This window comes from Coenobita brevimanus, chromosome 11 (genome assembly GCF_032717465.1).
Source record: "Coenobita brevimanus isolate Jiangsu-jjx chromosome 11, ASM3271746v2, whole genome shotgun sequence".
NCBI lineage: Eukaryota > Metazoa > Arthropoda > Malacostraca > Decapoda > Coenobitidae > Coenobita > Coenobita brevimanus.
The window spans coordinates 690682-711264 of record NC_136964.1 but is presented as its reverse complement, the minus strand read 5'-3'; the positions used below and the strand labels follow the sequence as shown (position 1 = coordinate 711264).

At 41.9% G+C, this 20583-nt stretch overlaps 1 protein-coding gene across 1 annotated transcript in view; it reads left to right on the top strand.

Moving 5' to 3' along the window:
* LOC145411402 (putative neural-cadherin 2) overlaps nt 1–20583 on the top strand; it is a 104280-nt gene that overhangs the window by 11024 nt on the left and 72673 nt on the right. The window contains exons 4-5 of the mRNA XM_080281444.1: nt 13346–13461; nt 13865–14029. Of these exons, the coding sequence (XP_080137570.1) occupies nt 13346–13461; nt 13865–14029 (281 nt within the window). The remainder of the gene's footprint in view (nt 1–13345; nt 13462–13864; nt 14030–20583) is intronic.

The following is a 20583-nucleotide window of genomic DNA, read 5'->3' as shown; positions in this document are numbered from 1 at the left end:
TGGGGTCAGTAGCAGGATTTATGGTGAGGCCCAGTGATACGTGGCGACGCCCTCTGGATATAGTGAAATGCTTCTTGAGCCTGGGTGTGGTGTGGTGTGGATATAGTGAGGATATAGTGACATGTGGTGATGTATCCAGACTAAGCATATAGTAAAATGCTCCTGGGCCTGGGTGAAGTATGGTATGAATAGAGTGGGGGTATGGTGAAGTGTGGTGACGCATTGACTAAGGATAAAGTGAGATGCTTCAAGGTGCAGGATGAAGATATTGTGATATGTGGTGACGCGTTCAGAATAAACAATAGTGAGGTGCTCCCATGCCTGATTGAGGTGTGGTTTAGATAGAGTGAAGATGTTGTGATGTAGGTGACGCTCTCAATTTACAGCTAGAAACTCTTGGGCTTGGATGAGATACGGTATGGATAGAGTGGGGATATCTGTGGTGAAGCATTTACAGTATAATTACACACTCCCAGTCCTGAAGAGAGATTTAATGGAGATATAGTGAGGTGTAGTGTTGATACAGCAAAGTCTGGTGTAAAGATAGTGAGCTATAGTGCAGATGTTGCAAGGTGTGTGTATATAGTGAGTGTGATGTGGATGTAGTGAACTATGGTGTGGATGTAGTGGGGTATGGTGTGGATGTAGCGAGGTGTGGATTGTATATAGTAAGATGGTAAGTGTGGTGAGGATGAAGTAAGGTATGGTGTGGATGTAGCGAGGTATGGTGTGTATATAGTGAGATACTGGATGGATGTAGCGAGGTGTCGTGTATATATAAAGCAATATATGAAGGGTAGTGTGCATACAGTGAGACATGTTGTGGATAATATGAAGTAAAGGGCGTCCACATATGAAAGTGTGGAACTTGATCGAGCGAGGAAGCTCCCAATGCCATTATTTTAGTTCTTGTGCGATGTGTAGCTTACCCTTCACTCCGACTACGGATATTTTAAGCTTCGTCTTGCTTTCTCCAAACGACATTATTTGGGTTAAGAGACTTTTCATATTAGAGGGATTAGATATAGCCTTCCTTGATCCCTTCATAGATAGAAATCATTCCTTACTTGAGTTTTAAAGAATCGACTGGTGATGGCAAGTAAAAATAAAAGATACATCGCCGGAGAGAAGGGGTTGATAATTTCAGTTTAGCGCCTTTTGACTCTTTTTGCTAAAGAAGTGAAGACTGTTAAAATCGCATAAGTAACACCTATTACTTTTCCATAAGATTTCCAAAGGTGATCTGGATTTTTTTTTTTTTTTTTAATAATGTGACAACATATTCTTGGTGCTCAGTTCAGTTCTCTTTTTTTGTCTTGTTTTTTTCTCTGTGTGTATGTGGGGGGAGTGTTTTAACTAAATAACTTCGTTTATTTTCGATTTTAACCAAAACTTGGTGGAAGGATTGTCGGAGAGCCAACGAGTAAACCTATTATTTTTAACAAAACAAGTCAAAGTCAGGGTCACAGGTCTAGGTCAGTGTTTGACCTTTCAAAATCAGCTTCAGCGCTGTTTATCAAGTTTAGAACAAACTTGGAGCAAATGTTGAGGATGATGCAGGGTCACAGGGCAGGGCCAAAACTCAGTCGGTTTGTCTGTATGGGATTAAAACAATTAAAACAGTTTTGATATAATTTAGATCATACATGATATATACATAGCAGGTCATGTGATAGGAAGCGTTGTGAGGAATACACTGAGGTGGTTTGGCCATGTGGAGAGGATGGAGGGTGAAAGACTGACGAAGAGAGTGTATGTGAGTGAGGTGGAGGGTGGAAGAGGGAGGGGGAGACCGAGGATGAGATGGAGGGATGGGGTGGAGAGGTATATGAGAGAGGGGGGGGTGAGTTGGGAGCAGGGCAGTGAAATGGCGGGGGACAGGGCGACTTGGAGGCGATTTGTTTGTGGCCACCCCAAACGGGATTGAGGCGTCTGGCAATAGATAGATAGATAGATAGATAGGTCACCCAAGAGCCTGACCTGTTGTTTTGTGAACTAAGAAGTTAAAGGTCAAGGTCACGTGGCAAGGTTAGCTTAAATTTTTTTTTTTTTCGGTTCGGACCAAACTTTGTGGAATGGATCAGGTAAAAAAAGAAAGAAAAAAAAAAAAGAGGTTGTAATTTCAGAAAGATGAAAGTTCAGTAACTGGATTCAACTTAGACATTTCAGGCCAGAGCTGAACCATAGTGGGTGGAAGGGTTGAGGCTTAAATGAGGTAAATCGATTATGAGGGTAATCTGGTGAAGGTAAAGTCACCACAGGGCTGAGTCAAATGTTTAGTCCGCAGACAAGTTGGTAGGCACGGGTTTTGCACACTTAGTTTTCCTTCGTGTGTGTGTGTGTGAGAGAGAGAGAGAGAGAGAGAGAGAGAGAGAGAGAGAGAGAGAGAGAGAGAGAGAGAGAGAGAGAGAGAGAGAGAGAGAGAGAGAGAAAGTGTGTGTGCACGCGCATACAACCGTGCAAGCGGTCGAGAGGGCGCTTGATATGGCACTTCAGTAAACTAATACCTTTTCCATAAGTTTTCCAGCGGTATACGTAGGTGCACAGTAGCTTTGATGGTTTTGGTAATAACATACATTTTCTCTGTCTGTCTATCCATCAGTATTGCCAGACGACTTAATCCTGTAAGGGATGGCCACAAACAAATCGCCTTCATGTCGCCCTGTCCCCCGTCATTTCATTTTCTCAGTTTCACATTTCTTGCCTTTTTCAGCAGCACGATAACTAATTTTAAAAAAAGTTACTTACGTAGCATCTTTTACTTTTTCAAAAGCTTTCAAACGCGTAATGTGGTGTGGCCTTAATAGTTTCTCGAAATAATAAAGTTCTTGTGGTTATATCTACTACCAAACTGCTACTTCCTTTTTAATAGAGTAGGAGGGAGCGAAGCGAGCGAGAACAATAATGAGGTGTAAGTACTGGTGTGGATCTACTGAGGACATTTACAGTATACAAATGTGTGTGGATTTAGTGAGATGTGGTGTGGATATTGTGAAGTGTGATGTAGCTACAGTGAGGTATGGTGAGGATAGTGAGAAATGGTGAGGATACAGTGAGGTATGTTGAGGATACAGTGAAAAATTGGTGAACATACAGTGAGGTATACAGTGAGATGTTTAGTTAGTGTGAGGTGTGAGGTCGATATAGTGAGCTGTGGTAAATATACAGTGAGGAGTGGTGTGATAGTTGAGTGATAAGCATATAGTGAAGAGATATGTAGGTATAGTGAGGTGTGATTTGGATTTAGTATTGTGTGGTGTGGTTACAGTGATGCATGGTGTGGAAAGGGTGATGTGTGGCGTGGATAAAGTATAATGTGGATCCAGTGAGGTGATGTGGATACAATAAGTGGCGATATAGTGTTGTGTGGTGTGGATATGGTGATATGTCGTGTGGATATAGTAATGTGTGGTATGGATGTATTGATATGAGGTGTGGATATAGTATCGTGGTGCGGATACTGTGACGTGTGGTGTGGATACTGTGACGTGTGATGTGGATATCGTGATGTGTGGTGTGGCTATAGTGAGGCGTGGTGAGGATGATAACAGGGTGTGGTGTTAATAATGATGTGTGGTGTGGATATAGTGAGGTGTGGTGAGGATGATAACAGGGTGTGGTGTTAATAGTGATGTGTGGTGTGGATATAGTGAGGTGTGGTAAGGAAACACCATGATCGAGGTGGTTCTGACGATATATCTGAACCGCGAAAGTTTTCCAGCTTGAGAGATGCTATAAACTTGTGTTGCCTTTGTGTCGTTCTGAAATAGCATTCCCTTGGGCACCTGCACTGTTTTTAAAGAGTTATAGCCTGCCATATATCTTTTACACACAGTACTCACGGATCCGAACACCGAAAAACCATACCTTTGGCCAACAATACTGTTTTTGAGAATTTATAGCCTGTCATGTATCTTTTCTTTTACACTCAGCAACAGAGTAGATCTGATCGCTGAAGAAGCATTGCCTTAGCAGCAACGCTCACCTCTGAAGAGCTGTAAGGTGTTGGATTACAGTGTGTGTGTGTGTGTGTGTGTGTGTGTGTGTGTGTGTAGTGTAGGATTATGATAAAGACAAGAGTTGCGTCGACAGATTGAGGCTGCCAGTATTATTAACTAGTAGCAGTAGTAGTAGTAGTGGTGGTGGTGGTGGTGATGGTGGTGGTGGTAGTAGTAGTAGTAGTAGTAGCAGTAGTACCAGTAGTAGTAGTAGAAGTAGTAGCAGCCGTAATAGTATTAGTAATGGCGGTAGTAGTCGTCGTCGTCGTCTTAGCCTAAGGTATCAGTCATATTTCGGATTTAAGGCCGTGTTGTAGATTGCATAAGAGTCTTCTACATTACACCTCTTCCTCAGCGACTAATTTTGCACACTGTAACTTAACACTGTCTTTTATGCTATTAAATGACGCTGTATATGTCGGCATAGTTTGTGTCAGTGGCTGACAAGAGTATATCTGGGTATAACGCGTAGAATAAATCGTCAAGTAAGATGTGTTAAAGGATCTCTAAAGCCACATAGAATAAGATCTCCATTCTAGATATTTCTCAGTCTGTTGGTGCTTCATATTTGCCGTTGCTGAGATGGCGAGACGTTCATATCTTCGGAAATGCTTTTTTTTTTTTTTTTTTTTTTTTCAGCCTTTCCTTTTCCGTCGTACAGTCTGCAAGGGAAGATTTCATTCATTTATCTGAAATTTAAGTGCTCAGTCATCGTCTGACGCCCGCCATGACACACAGAGGAATTTCAAGTTTAAACCTTGCTAACTTGCCTCTCTGATTTTTAAAAGTGTGTGTCGATTTTGATTTTATCCCAATTCATTTAACGTAATTGCATTTGTCAATTCTGTGTCTGGATCATGTCTTTAATTTACATATAAACTTTTAACCATAGTTTTGTAACGATCAAAGAACTTTGCCTTTATGCACTCAGCCTCTCTCTGTTAAGCAAAATGTTCTGTAACTGCTCTTGCACTCACCAGCCAGTGTTTTGCAAATGGGATTCTCAGCGGAGGAACTAAATGAAGCCGTATATTCTGTGGTACCCTAAATAGAATGAGATATCTGATTACTGGTGAAGCACTTAGATGACACCCTTCTGGCTCACAGGTCGTCCCAGTACATCTCACTGTCCATTGTGTTTTCCTGCTTCCATGTGTTATATTTATGGCTTTTCGTGCGCGATGTCGGTACACGGGCGAGCAATACTTTTCCGCTGCGTATTTCTGTTTGTCAGTGTAAGTATATATGTACAGTATGTATGTAATGTTTTGTCCTGCTTTATGTGTACGGTTGTTCTAGCGCAACGAAGGTACACATCTGACTTGTACTCTTGTAGTTTGTATTTGTGTATGTATGTATGTATGAAAGTGAATGCATGTATACTCCCCACCTGTCAGCATCGCCCCCATAGGACCTGGACCCGACCCTTCAAAATGGTAGAGTGAGTGAGTGACACGGTGAGAGAAATGTACACTGTATATGGCTTCCCCTCTGGCTGTAGGAAAATATATGAATACAATGGTGTCAGAATTGTCTCACTGTCCTTGCCTCTTGTATCTGTTTACTTATAATCAGCAGCTTAGGTAGTCCTTTGAATCAAATGTCAGGAAATGAGGGCGTTCGTGATGTATTATACCTAACTTGCGGATGGATTTGTAAGCAGAAATTTCGCCCATCTTTTATAATCTAAGACGACGAGCAGCTACTCCTAATCTGAAAATGTAATCGTCTGGAGGTATCAATAACATTATAATTAAGATTTCTGTCCGTCGCCAGAAGCTTGGGCTTATATGAAAAATGTACCATTGAGCAGTGGCATAATATAAATAATGTAATTGTTTGGATGTACAGCAGTTCCGCCCAACTTCGACCCAATTCATCTAAAACGAAACAATCTGTGTATCTGCCTATTGCCAGACGCCTCAGTCCCGTAAGGGGTGGCCACAAACAAATCGCCTTCATGTCGCCCTGTCCAGTACCACATCACTGCCTTGCTTGCAGCTCACACCCCCCTCTTTCATATATGAAACTGATGTACAGTCGCCAAACTTTCCACCTGGGCCACCTAGCCGCGAGAGGTGTACATGCTCGACGAAAGTTCGGATCATCAACTCTCGTCTTCCCTTGTGACCCTCAGTCAGAGTTCATCCCAGTATTCAGTTGACAATTCTTATCCGATAGAATTTCAAAGGAACTTCTTGAACGTATTGGATAATGCGAGTATTGAAAACAGTAAGTAAAATAATATAAAAGACCCCATCTTTACATATATTACATATTTATAAACGTATTCTTTTTCATTATTATATGATCAACCCATGGCTCATCACTTAATCATTACGTGGATCACTGTGCTTGCAATGCAAACACGGCAATTGTTTTGATAGTTGATATATATTAAATAATTATATGAAACAATACTGTGGCTGAAGTGGTAGTTAACGCTTCCGCCAGCCGATCCGTGTGACGTGGTTCCACCCCCGTCAGAAGAAATGGGTTTCTCCTGTTAAACACCAAGCCCTTATCTTATAACTTAGGTCTTAGTAGCAGCCGGTCAGCAACCAACATCACATATCCTCGCACCCCGGGCCTCGGTGACGGGCGCTAAAGTGCCTAGGTTCGTGGGATAAAAAAAAAAAAAAGAAAGAAAGAAAAAAAAAATCAGTGTTCCAGCCTGTAATGATAATTTCATGTTCGTGATGTTGCATTTACCAATCACATAAGTAATATCACAGGCAATGGTGATACAAATGTCCCTACAATTCATGAATCAATAGCAACTGTGCTTAAAATGACTGGAAACTTTTGCATACTGTGATGGAGAGGTGGTGTCTTCATCTTGCTATAATGTGAGATAATGTTGTTTAGTGAATAATCGATAAGCGTGTCAATGTGTGACCTCACACATAAGCGGCACCGCTCACAATCAATTTTCTTTGTAATGTGTAATTCAGCCATTCGTTAGATGAATGGACTATAAAGGTGTGCTGTATTGACCATAGTCATATGAAATATGATACGGAAAGTCATTATCATAGCTGATATAATAGCCACATTCGACAACAGAATGCATAAACTTTTGCCTGTTGAGGTGACAGTATTTTAACCTCCTACCTCTTCGTGGTGCACGACAAAACGCATAAACATATTTACCTGAAGTACTACCAACGAGGAAATAAGCAACCGTTAACAGTGTCTAAACTTCATCCTAATGTTTATTGGTCAGTGTCATTCATGATGTAAATATGACAGGTATTCTTACTTGTAACTGGACGTAGATGTCAGGTAAATGCATTCCTCTTCAACCTATAGTGATAATGATATTAACTGATAACCCTATGAAATGGAATTACTGATATAAGGAGAGGGTGAGAGAGAGAGAGAGAAAGACTTGGAGCAATTCCAGTATATAGTGCATCGACATGTTATGGTGACAATGTAAAAACAACATAGAAAATAAAATGTTTAGGATTGTTAAGAATGCAAATATTTAGTAGAATGCTAACGGATCTCAGAAACTAGTTCGGCAATTATTATCACTGGCGGCATGAATAACGTAACTCCTGCCCTGGCCTTCACTATGCCAGGCTTCCCCCTTAAGCAGCTCTCCCACCGGCTCGACCAGTTGCAGGAAACCGGTGGTATGGAATTGTTGCGTGCCACAAGTTGCACGGATCAAGGCCAAATAAGTATAGTATAATATATACTATTGCATTATATATAATAGTATATATCTATATCACAATATTATATATATTACCTTGTAAAATTAATAAAGTTATATTTATTTGGCCTTGGTCAGCGCGACCTGTGGCACACAATTTTCTGTGAGACCAGTTTCACGCAACTGGCTGAGCCGATGGAAGAGCCGCCTTACTCCTGAGACATCTTTCTCACCACCCAATTCCGTACCCAGCCATCTATGGGATGAACTCTGACTCTGACGGAGGTTCACTACAGACGAGGAGAGTTGATGATCCGAACTTTCGTCGAGCATGAGTTCACACGAACAAACAGATACACTGTTGCCAGCACCGTTACCCACCTCTCCCAGCTGGGCGGCCCAGGTGGAAAGTTTGGCGACTGTACCATAACTAAGAGGGCTACAAGCATGGGGTATAATTCTTCTATATCATCAGCTCACAGCCGTATACAAACAAAACACAGCTTAGGCACAGATATCAGTTCACTAACCATCTCTTGTGGGGTCTCTCACTGGGCTCTACATTTCCACTGATCCAGACAAATCACTCTGGCTTTGGGCTATTTCTCTTTTGCGGCGAAAGTTTGCACTCTTTGCTTGCCAATATTTCACACACGCCCTCATTTTTCTTCCACAAAAGCCACAGAGTCTCACACCTCCCAATATTTATGCCAGCGGCCTCCTTCCTCACCAAGTGTCGCGTTACCTGAAGCTCTCTCCTTTGTTCTCCTCTCCTCCTCTTTCTCCCTGAGTGACTGTGCATCTTCCATTACACACCTCCATAGTTGCTCATGTTTGTCTCCTTTTCGGTTTAACCCTCTAATAGTTGGGGCAGCTCTAAGAGTCTAAAGTCAGACGATGTTATTCCTCTGAGAGGGAGTGCTAGAAGCCTGAGAATGTTGTTACCAGTCCCACTGACCCCCTCATGGACGGTACAACTCTAGTATTTTGTTCCTGCTGACGCCAGACGATTTTATTCAGCTGAGAGGGAGTCACAGGAGCCTGCGGTGATAAGTCCTGCAGTACGGTGACAATTTATTCTTATTTCCAGCACGCAGTTTTTCTTAACCTGGCAGCTGAACTGGTTAGATATTTTGCAATCCTCTCCTTTCTTCTCCTCTTCTCTCCTCTGCTCTCCTCTCTTCACATCTCCTCTCCTCTCCTCATCATTTTCCTTCCTTCATTCCTTCCTTCCGTTTTTTCTTCCTTTCGTCACTTTGTTTCTTTCTCTTTTTTTCTTCCTTGACTCCTTACTTCCTTCATGTATTTCTCTCTCTTTTTCTTCCTTCCTTCCTTTCTTTCCTTCTTTCTCTTTCTTTCTCATTTTTTTCTCTTCCTTCCTTCCTCCGCTTACGCACTGCCTTTTCGCCTCTCCGGATTAACACCTTCACCACGATGACGTAGATAATCATAGAGTGCATACCTCCAGACGATTTTATTCAACTACGGAATAATCTGTAGCAGTGAAGGAGATAACGAAGGCAAAAGCAGACCCCTCCAGGTAGAGAAAGTCGCCCCTAAAATTAATTGAATGATATGATAAAAGAAAAAGTTAAACTATGAAAAAATATGTTGATTGAAAAGATTCATTGCCTCTACATCACATTATTCTATTTATTTATTAACTTTATTTTTTATTATTTTTTTCTCTTGTCTCCCCTATCTTTTCTTCCAGACTGCCTTTTTGTGTTATGCTTCTCTCTCTCTCTCTCTCTCTCTCTCTCTCTCTCTCTCTCTCTCTCTCGTATAGTGGGTCAGAGGTGAATATTACTACCCATACCCATATCAAAAGTGGAAGATGACAGACATGCATGGGGCATATATGGAATTGAGAACTGGGAGGCAGACGGCTGTGTACCTTTTATTCTTTCCACCCTTAGGCCGCTTTCTTTAGTTTAAGGGAGACTTCGAATTCCTTTACTACTGCTGTGATATCGATGCTGAGTTAAGACAAAATACAGAGGTTAAATCGTAAAACCGGAAGCGTTAGGAGAAACACACTGAGGTGGTTTGGCCATGTGGAGAGGATGGTGAGTGAGAGACTGACGAAGAGAGTGTATGTGAATAAGGTGGAGGGGGGAGAGGGAGGGGCAGGCCAAGGATATAATGAGAGAGGGGTGTGTGAACTGGGCAGTGAAATGGCGGGGGACAGGGCGACATAGAGGCGATTTGTTTGTGGCCACCCCTTACGGTATTAAGACGTCTGGCAATAGATAGATAGACAGAAATCGTAAAAGTGTGAAGGTGTCAGCAAACCCCCAAATTTCTGACAGTCAGCCATAGAGAAGCTGTCGGGGAGATCAGATAAACATGCTTCACTCTCGTCTTCTGTATCACAAGTGACTCTCTGAAACTCTCATCTCTCGTCTCACAAATCTTCGTCCTCAGAAATGACTCTCAAACTCTTATCTCCCCTTTCACAATGGACTCTCTGAAACTTTTATCTTCCGTTTCACAAGTGACTCTCAAACTCTTATCTGCCGTTTCACAAATGACTCTCTGAAACTCATCTCCCGTTTCACAGGTGTGTCCCTGAAACTCTCATCTTCTGTTTCACAAGTGACTCTGCAACTCTTATCTGCCGTCTCACAAATGTCTCCCTGAAACTCTCATCTCCCGTTTCACAAGTGACTCTATAAAACTCTCATCTTCCTCTTCACACATCACTGAAACTCTCATCATTCGTTTCACAAGTGTCTCCCTGAAACTCTTATCCTTCGTTTCACAAATGACTCTGAAAATATCTGTGCACTCTCTGCTTAAGTAATACAAGAGAGCGACTGTGTACATAAAATTACATCTTGAGGTATAATAATGAAAAACAGTAATCTCAATAATTCTTTGTACGAATTACATGGATCGGGAACTCGTATTGATCCCTTCAGTCCGGTGACGTACTATTTGTTCTTGCTGTAACCAGATGATTTCATATACCTAAGAACAGACCTGATAAACTATCTATCTGTCTATCTATTGCCAGACTCCTTAATCCCGTAAGGGGTGGCCACAAACAACTCGCCTCTACGTCGTCCTGTCCCCCTCCATTTCACTTCCCTGCTTCCAGTTCACACCCTTCTCTCTCATATACCACTCCTGCATCCCTCCATCTCATCCTTGGCCTCCTCCTCCCTCTCCCTCCCTCCACCTCACTCACTTACACTCTCCTCGTCAGTCTTTCACTCTCCATCCTCTCCACATGGCCAAACCATCTCAGTGTGTTTCTCCTAACGCTTCCTATCACATCTACATCCACACAACAACGCTCCTTCACATCCTCATTTGTCAGAGGTTACATATAGCCATTATATAGGAAAGCTGTTTACTATACTCAGTTTTTCTTTACTGAGGCGAAGATGCACTTGACAGGTTGGTGATGATTGGCTGAATGCAACATGTCCGAATAACATTTACTAACCCAAATTTCCCCCTCAGATATATGTTGTCAATTAATAATGCTAATGAGTAAAGAGATTTTAAAGTAACGTTACATTCAGCACCCGTTTAATAACAAATTCTCATCCCGTTTCAGTCGAACTCTTTAATGCATGAGTTAACCGTTACTCCCAGTCCTTCATTTATGCAACGGGTAAACTCTGGAACTGTCTCCCTTTGTCTGTATTTCCTGCTTCCTATGATCTCCAGTCTTTCAAACGCAGTGTGTCCAGGCATCTCGAAATGAACGAATCTTGAATTTGGCTCTCTTTTGTAATGTTTTTGTTTTTTTCTTGGAAGCAACTGTTTTGCGGCTCCTGGCCTTCGGTTCCTTCTTCCTCGCATAAAAAAATACTGTCAAGTATATACGTCTTCGCCTTAAAAAAAAAAAAAAAAAGGGAGCATAGTAGATAGTCTTGATAGGTTCATTTTAATCGTTTAGTGGCTGGAAAAAAAAAAATGATAATGACCTAGAGCTGAGGAGGCATAAAATACGGGATCTTAGCAGTTGTGACAGAGAGAGAGAGAGAGAGAGAGAGATGAATAGATAGAAAAAGAGATGGAAATATGGATAGAGATGGATGGATGGGATGGGTGGATGGATAGACAGACAGAGATGGGATGATAGAGATAGTGGTGGAGAAATAGTGTGTGAGATAGTGATAGATAGACAGATAGATGGAAGGAGAGAGAGAGAGAGAGAGAGAGAGAGAGTGATGAATAGATAGAAGATATGGATAGATGGATAGAGATGGATGGATGGGTGGATGAATAGATAGATAGACTGATAGAGGTGGATTGATAGAGGTAGTGGTGGATAAATGTGTGTGTGAGAGAGAGAGAGAGAGAGAGAGAGAGAGAGAGAGAGAGAGAGAGAGAGAGAGAGAGAGAGAGAGAGAGAGAGAGAATCCTTGTGCTGGTGTGGGACTGATGTAGTGAAAAGATCTATGTACAGTCAGCCACAAAAGTTCGATCAATGTGGAAACGAGCGAGTTATGTGGACACAAATGAAACCAACAACCATGTGCTTCAAAAATAATACCATCCGATATGAGACGTTTTGTGGAATTTCTGGTCCTTATACATACTATCTATCTGTCTATTGCCATACGCCTTAATCCTGTAAGGGGTGGTTACAAAGAAATCGCCTCCATGTCGCCCTGTCCAACGCCATTTCACTGCCCTGCTCCCAGCTCACACCCCCCTCTCTCATATACCTCTCCACTCCATCTCATCCTTGACCACGAAAAATATTTGCACTAAGAATCACACGGTTGGCCATATGTCACAATGTTTCGTCCATATTTCAGGATGATACGTGTGGTAAGGGAACTGACACTTTTGGGGCTGACCGTACAGTGGGAACAAAAGTCTGCCTAATATTTCACTTAATACTTCTTACTTTCCTCTGCTGATTTATATTTCCAGTCTGAGAGAGGCTTGGTATGTTTCCCTGCCCACATGTGATTCTGATTTAGTGATTTAGGGAGAAAGGTGACGGACATACACTGAGTTTTTAATAGAAATAGCAGGTGAACCTTTGTCTCATTGTACCGTGGTAGGTGTGGTGCAGTAATACATTCCCTGTACCGTGGTAGATGTGGTACAATAATATTCTCTACCGCGGTTAAGTGTGGTGCCGTAATACATTCTCTGTACCGTGGTAGGTGTGGTGCAGTAATACATTCTCTGTACCGTGGTAGGTGTGGTGCAGTAATACATTCTCTGTACCGTGGTAGGTGTGGTGCAGTAATACATTCTCTGTACCGTGGTAGGTGTGGTGCAGTAATACATTCTCTGTACCGTGGTAGGTGTGGTACAGTAATACATTCTCTGTACCGTGGAAAGTGTGGTACAATAATACATTCTCTACCGTGGTTAACCCGTTGGAGCCCGGTGTCCGGAATATTGGACAGAACTGGAATTTTTCAAGTCTTTATAAAGTAGGGAACCCCCGGGTAGGAACCCATGAGCTTCGCCACTATGAGCCGCTAGGCGTAGGGCGGTACGCTTAGTACCCACCCAGCGCCATGCCTCGCCCAGTACCCCTGGGATCCAATGGGTTAAGTGTGGTGCAGTAATACGTTCTCTATACCGTGGTAGGTGTGGTGCAATATCACATTCTCATTGTCCTTGTAAGTGTGGTACAATATATTCATTATCTGTGTCGCAGCAGGTATGGTACAATAATACATTCCCTGTACCGTGGCAGGTGCTGAGGTGCGGTACAGCATCACCGGCGGCAACAGGGACGGCCTCTTCACCATCGACCAGCACTCCGGCATCATCACCCTGGCCGCAGCCCTAGACCACGAGACACACACATCGGTGAGTTCACAGTCAAGGTGGACAGCATTTCAGGTCTGCTTAGATTAAGCAAGTTTCCTTAATTTTCTGTTATATTACGGAGTGTCGGAGATTTAAAGGAATTGTTCGAATGCTGACCTTGACTTGGACTGTTATAATACTTTGTTGACTCAATATCTCTATCTTCCTGCGAAAATTTCATTGTTGATAAGTATATAACGGATTTCTTATTGCTTTTGACGATTGTATTGTCGACAAACTCAGTATCACATCTGATAATAAAAAGAGTATCAGTTTTAGCAACAACGAAATCGAACAAACACCTACAGCCAATCAGAATCTCGGCCGGAACAGTGTTGCCATACATGCCTGGCCAGATTAATTGGTATGAGGTATAACAGTGGTGTTTGCTTCCCTGTGTCAGCACGAGCTTGTGGTGTGGGGTGAGGGCGGGGGCGGCGGCGCCACTACTCTGGTGCAGGTGAGGGTGGCCGACGTCAATGACAACCCGCCATACTTCCTCCACCCGCGGCCAGAGGTCACCGTCGTCGAGGAGGACCACCGCCACCTGCCCACCACCATCGCCACGGTAGGTGACTACCCCCACGACCATGATGGCTGGCCAGGCCCACGGTCGTGGTAGGTGACCAGACCCACTATTATGGTGAGTGACCAGGCCGACGACCATGGTAGGTGACCAGACCCACGACCATGGTAGGTGACCAGACCCATGACTATGGTAGGTGGCCAGATCCACAACCATGGGAAATGACCGGACCCACAACCGTAGTGTCATGCGAAGCCCAGTATTATCGTAGGCAGCGAGGGAGCAAGCTCATGGTAGGTCGTGAGGGGACTAGAATTGTGGAAATTTATGAGGAAACTAAGATCAGGAAATTTGGTGAGGGTCAGGACCATAGCAGGTCGCGAAGTAAGGTGGGGTCTTTATTCTGCTTTTGGAGAGATATTTCGAAGAGGGGACGTTATATATAGCTTTCATTAACCCCTTCGTGGTTAAAGGTGGTTCCTAAATTGGAAAAAAAAAAATGTATAACTAGAAATAAAGATGGAAAATACGTCCCAGGATTCCGTGGGCTAAATATGAACTTCAGTAACCCCTTCAGGATCAGAGGTTTGTCCTAAGCTGAATGAAATCGTCTGACTTGCAGAAATAAAGTGGAAAGAAAAGGTCCCATAAATCAAAGCAGTTTAAGGACTCAGCTGGAATGCCTGACTGTCGCCAATACTCTTACCGACCACAGCCGACTCTCATTCTGCATTTTTGTCTCTGGGTCCTTCATGATTGCAGGGTAATGTGTGTGTCGTGCTTTGTATATGAAGTTCTAGTATTTGAAGTGCATTTTGTGGGGACTTTTTTAACGCCCTTGAACCCCGTGACTTGCGGTTCGACTTATCTCTGCTGTATTTAGACCAGATTCAGTATGTGAGAGGATTTTCGCCCCTGAGAGGTTAGAAATAAGCTTCATTGACCTTTTCACCGCTAGAGGTCCTTCATGAATTAGCAAAATTTTATGGTGGCAATAGAGATAGTAAAAATGGTCGTATAGGAGCTACGCACTTCAAGTTCACGCTAACTTGTTTTTACTCTTATTCCTGTTCTACCAGACTATTTTGTTCTACTTAATAGAGATATGTCGAGCTAAAGAAGGCCGGTATAGTATTCATCAACCCTCTTCGCTACAAGACGTCTAATCTGTAATAAATAAGATAGCGTAATAGACGCAAGAGTGAGATATATCAGGACGTCGCAGTGAAGACTTTTTTAGCCTTTTTGTGTGAGATAGATATAGTTTATCCTCTACCTGTGGTGTAGATATAGCCTTCATTAACCTGTTCATTACCAGAAGTCTCTCCTTAATTCATTAAAATCGTGAAATGTTAGCAAGAATAAAAATCGAAAAAGCTGTCATCGTATAGGAGGTAAAAAAAAATAATCTTTGGATTTTTCGTCAGTTTCCACAAAAACATTTCATGGCAGTGAAGGTGTTAAAAAATTTCTCAAAAAAATTCTCTAGTCCTTTAACCTATCTCCCTCCCAGCCTTTGCTACAGTGTGCCACTGTGCAGCCAAACGATTGCACAGTGCGGTGGCCATTACAGCTGGCAGCCCTCACAAGCCACACAGACACCCTTCACCTTAACTGTGCATTGCTCAGTACCCCATGTCAGTATTCTGTATATATAGAGACTGGAGGCCTGTTAACTTCTGGTTTTGAATATTCAGTGATTTTCATACACACACACACACACACACACACACACACACACACACACACACACACACACACACTAACCCGACTTATCATAACGTAACCACACCAATATCACTACACTTACCATTTACACTCCCAACATTTCCTGCATTCATAGCTCTACTGTTTTTTTTTTTTTTTTTCTGTAGTCTGGGTAAGTTTCCACTCCAGCTATGACCTAAACCTTAACCAATTCCTCCACTCTATTTCTCTAGCCATCCGCCGTAATAACATGCTTTATATCCCTTCGTCCACGGCATACATATCTCTTACTACCCACCATCCACTTTTACCAGCATCGTTCTTCATTTCTACCCACACTTTCACTCTCCATTAACTTAGCCTGGAACTGACAAGCAATCCACTCACAACTATCCATTCACCTCCTCTCCCACCCTTCCTCATACCTAACCCCATTGCATCCCTCCTTGTCATCCCACACTCCTCCCACCTTCCCTCCCTCTCTCTCTCTCTTTTTCTCACCCTGCTTTATATACGCGGGTAATGTTCTGTCTGTATTTACGGGTATACCAGAAGAGGGTCGAAGTCGGGTCGAAACTGTTCCACGTCCTCAGTAAGCATTTCCACATTTGGGTACAACAATTTTCAACCAACCCACCTCCACCCCTCTACCCGTCCTATTATAATCCGTTTACCTTAACTTCGCTCAGGTTTTCGTCCTTTTGCAACTTATTTCTGGTAGCTCAGTGCCAGAATAAGGTAATACTGAGGCACTACATCATTTTCATAGCACCTCTTCGTGATTAACACCGTAGTCTAATGTTAATCTGTTGCCACAACTCAGTATTCAAGGTGAAGAGATGGCAATTTTGGGCCAAGTTCGAGTAAAAAAATCATATACGCAGTCCTCAGTACGGTAAATATTTGGGTGGTCAACATATCTGACAGCAGTTCCGGAAGTTCCTGCAGCACCTTTGACTCCCACTTCAAAGGATCTGTGTCCGAAAGAGGGGAAAAAATCTGAATACAAGTCCACTAGTAAGAGGAATGACCCTCCGTCAACCTCAGGCACTTTGCACTCTTTAAAAATTTCACTAAGGCTTCTCGTGTGATGTCAAGAGCCTTCTTCATCTCACTGGCTTTCCTATGCGAGGCCTTTCGTTTACGTGGCAAGGTAACTCTTCACCTAACTTCAGTATCAATATTTTTTTTGCACTATGTTTTAAATTTTACTAAAGGCTTCTCGTGTGGAGTTAAGAGCCTCCTTCATCTCTCTGGCTTTCCTATGCGAGGCCTTTCATTTACGTGACAAGGTAACTCTTCACCTAACTTCAGTATCAATATTTTTTTTGTACAAACTTCAGTATCATTTTTTGTTTGCACTATTTTTTCAGTGTCTGCAAGTCGAGAATACTTTCCTCTTAGGCTCCAGTATGAACCAATGAGTAACTTTATCTAAGAATCCCCTGTGAAGACATGAATATCTGAGAATCCCTTGTGAAGCCATGAATATCTGAGGATCCCTTGTGAAGACATGAATATCTGAGAATCCCCTGTGAAGCCATGAATATCTGAGGATCCCTTGTGAAGCCATGAATATCTGAGAATCCCCTGTGAAGCCATGAATATCTGAGAATCCCCTGTGAAGCCATGAATATCTGAGAATCCCCTGTGAAGCCGTGAATATCTGAGAATCCCCTGTGAATCCATGAATATCTGAGAATCCCCTGTGAAGCCATGAATATCTGAGAATCCCCTGTGAAGCCGTGAATATCTGAGAATCCCCTGTGAAGCCATGAATATCTGAGAATCCCCTGTGAAGCAATGAATATCTGAGAATCCCCTGTGAAGCCGTGAATATCTGAGAATTCCCTGTGAAGCAATATCTGAGAATCCCCTGTGAAGCAATGAATATCTGAGAATCCCCTGTGAAGCCGTGAATATCTGAGAATCCCTTGTGAAGCCATATCTTATAATCCCCCGTGAAGCCGTGAATATCTGAGAATCCCCTGTGAAGCCGTGAATATCTGAGAATACCCTGTGAAGCCATATAGCTGAAAATCCCGTGTGAAGCCGTGAATATCTGAGAATCCCCTGTGAAGCCATGAATATCTGAGAATCCCCTGTGAAGCCATGAATAACTATCTGAGAATCCCCTGTAAAACCTTGAATATCTGAGAATCCCCTGTGAAGCCGTGAATATCTGAGAATCCCCTGTGAAGCCATGAATATTTTGGAATCCAGTAGGAGGCAATGAGTAGGTTTCTTTCTGAGGTTTAGTGTGGATCTGTAAACTGTTTTGAAGGCGTAGTGTGAATGTTGTGCTTGGGCTTTGGGTAGTAGAGTAAAACCTCGATATAACGGACTTCAATAGACCGAAATTCGCTTTTATCGGAATCGAGGAGCTACCCTATGCGATATATTCAACAGTATAAATCAGGGTATGCTTTTAAGTTTCTTGGAGCCCTAAGTCTGAAGGCACAGGGCATAAGCTCACAAAGTCCCATTCGGAGACTATCTATGCACTGTAATATATAGTGGTTGAAGTGGTTTGGCCATGTAGAGAGGGTGGAGAGTGACTGACGAGGAGAGTGTATGTGAGTGAGGTGGAGGGGGGAGAGGGAGGGGAAGGCCAAGGATGAGATGGAGGGATGGAGTGGAGAGGTATATGAGAGCGGGGTGTGTGAGCTGGGAGTAGGGTGATGAAATGGCGGGGGACAGGGTGACATGGAGGCTATTTGTTTGTGGCCACCCATTACGGGATTAAGGCGTCTGGCAATAGATAGATAGATAGATAGTCTTTGCATTTTTGAGGTCAATCAGAGGATAAGAAAATGACTGTGTATAGAGGTAAATCTTATCAAAACAGAAGATTTATATTCGGTGTACGAAATACAAGCTCGCGACCCCTTTTAAAGCGACTTCCATTCTGATAAAGCCACACAAAAACAAGCTGCCATGGAGCGTGCTATAGTGTCTTGTGTGTGACCTCTGACACTAGATAAAAGTTTTGAGGAATAAAATTGGGAAGAAATGCTCTACAGCGTCAGATTCCTCCGTACGTAAGTAGAGAAAGGTGCCATACCACTGCCATAAAAGACTTTGTAGTAACTTGTAGAGAAGTTTTGTTGTTTAGTTATATATACATTAGACTTGTGGACGAGCAGTTGTTATACGTGAGTTGCTTTGTAAGTATATAATCTTGGTTCCCTTTTGTCATCCAATGACAGGAGAGGTAAAGAATAGTATGGGACTATTTTTATTTGTCTTGGAAATATTAACAAAGTCTCACACACGAGTGAAGTATAAGTAGAGTCCCGCGAGCTACCTCCCTGTCTCGCTCTCTCTCTCTCTCTCTTCCATGTTGCTAAGCCCTTCTTCCTACTACTTGCCGATTCTATGGCCTGTCTCCTTCTGAGCTCTGCTTCCTAAATTCTGGTGAAACAGGGGTCGTGTCACGTGTGTTACACTGTGGTTGGAGTGTTCCACAAACCTGTGTGTGAGTATGTGTGTATGTCACTAGGCTTTGTTCGCCTGCTATCTCGCTGACACACTACCTACATCATCCCCTGACTTTGTTACTTCCTGTGTAATGGTCAACATTTCCTCAGTTAACTTGCAAGATCATTTCCCTTTCCCAGGCTTGCATGGAGCTGTCTATCTATCTATTTATCTATCTATTATGAATTGTAATTATAATATGGAGTCCTAACATATGCTCGGCCATGCCGCAGGAGGTCCTCCGGCAGCAATTATCATTGACATATGCTAATCTATTAGTACATAATGTTGATTATAATATTGTATACATATAATATTCATAGTATATTGCAATGATCCAGTAATATTACATTTTAAACAAGTTGTATACATATCTGAATAAATTCAATGGTTGTTGTATGACATTTTGTAAGATGTGTATGTATAACAGACATACGCATATAATTGTGCAATGGTAATACTGCTAGGTTATTACATTACATATTAAGTTATCCCTTTAGTAATGTCTAATATTTCACCTAACTTGTAAGATGATTCTGGTAATACAGAATTGTGGTATAATTGTATGACTTTACATAATATTGTAGTAATATTGTGGTAATACATAATTGTAACATTTTATGAAATGTTACAAAATATTGTGGTAATGCATAATTGTGTTGGCCTTATAATTGTAGTTACAATTCGTTAATGCAACTGTTACATAACTGTGTTGGCCTTATAATTGTAGTTTAAGTTACATAAAAGTTACATCTTGTTAATGCAACTGTTACATAATTGTTACATATTGTTTGTAGTTACATAATTGTGGTTAAAGTTACATAAAATTTACATCTTGTTAATGCAACTGTTACATAATTGTTACATATTGTTTGTAGTTACATAATTGTAGTTAAAGTTACATAAAAGCTACATCATGTTAATGCAACTGTTACATAATTGTTACATATTGTTTGTAGTTACATAATTGGAGTTAAAGTTACATAAAAGTTACATCTTGTTAATGCAACTGTTACATAATTGTTACATATTGTTTGTAGTTACATAATTGTAGCAAGTGTAACATAATGCAATCGTTTGTCGTTACATAATTGTTACATGTCGTTTGTAGTTACATACAGTAATTGTAATAATTGCAGTCCTGACATTGAATCCGGTCATGTTGCGGTCGATGATATGATGTGCCATGCCACTAGCTTGTGGAGACAACAATTTTTTTTTTTTTTTGTAGTTTATGTGGTATTTTGACATTTGTAGTAACACACTTATTTTCATTTGTTTGTTATGTGATCTTACTCTGTTTCTTTTTCTTTCTTTTTCTTTTTTTTTTCTTTGTATGTATTGATTTTCTATAGTTTGTTTTTCTTCGTTTGTCTACGCTTTTTCTGTGTTGTTCATGGTTGCATAAT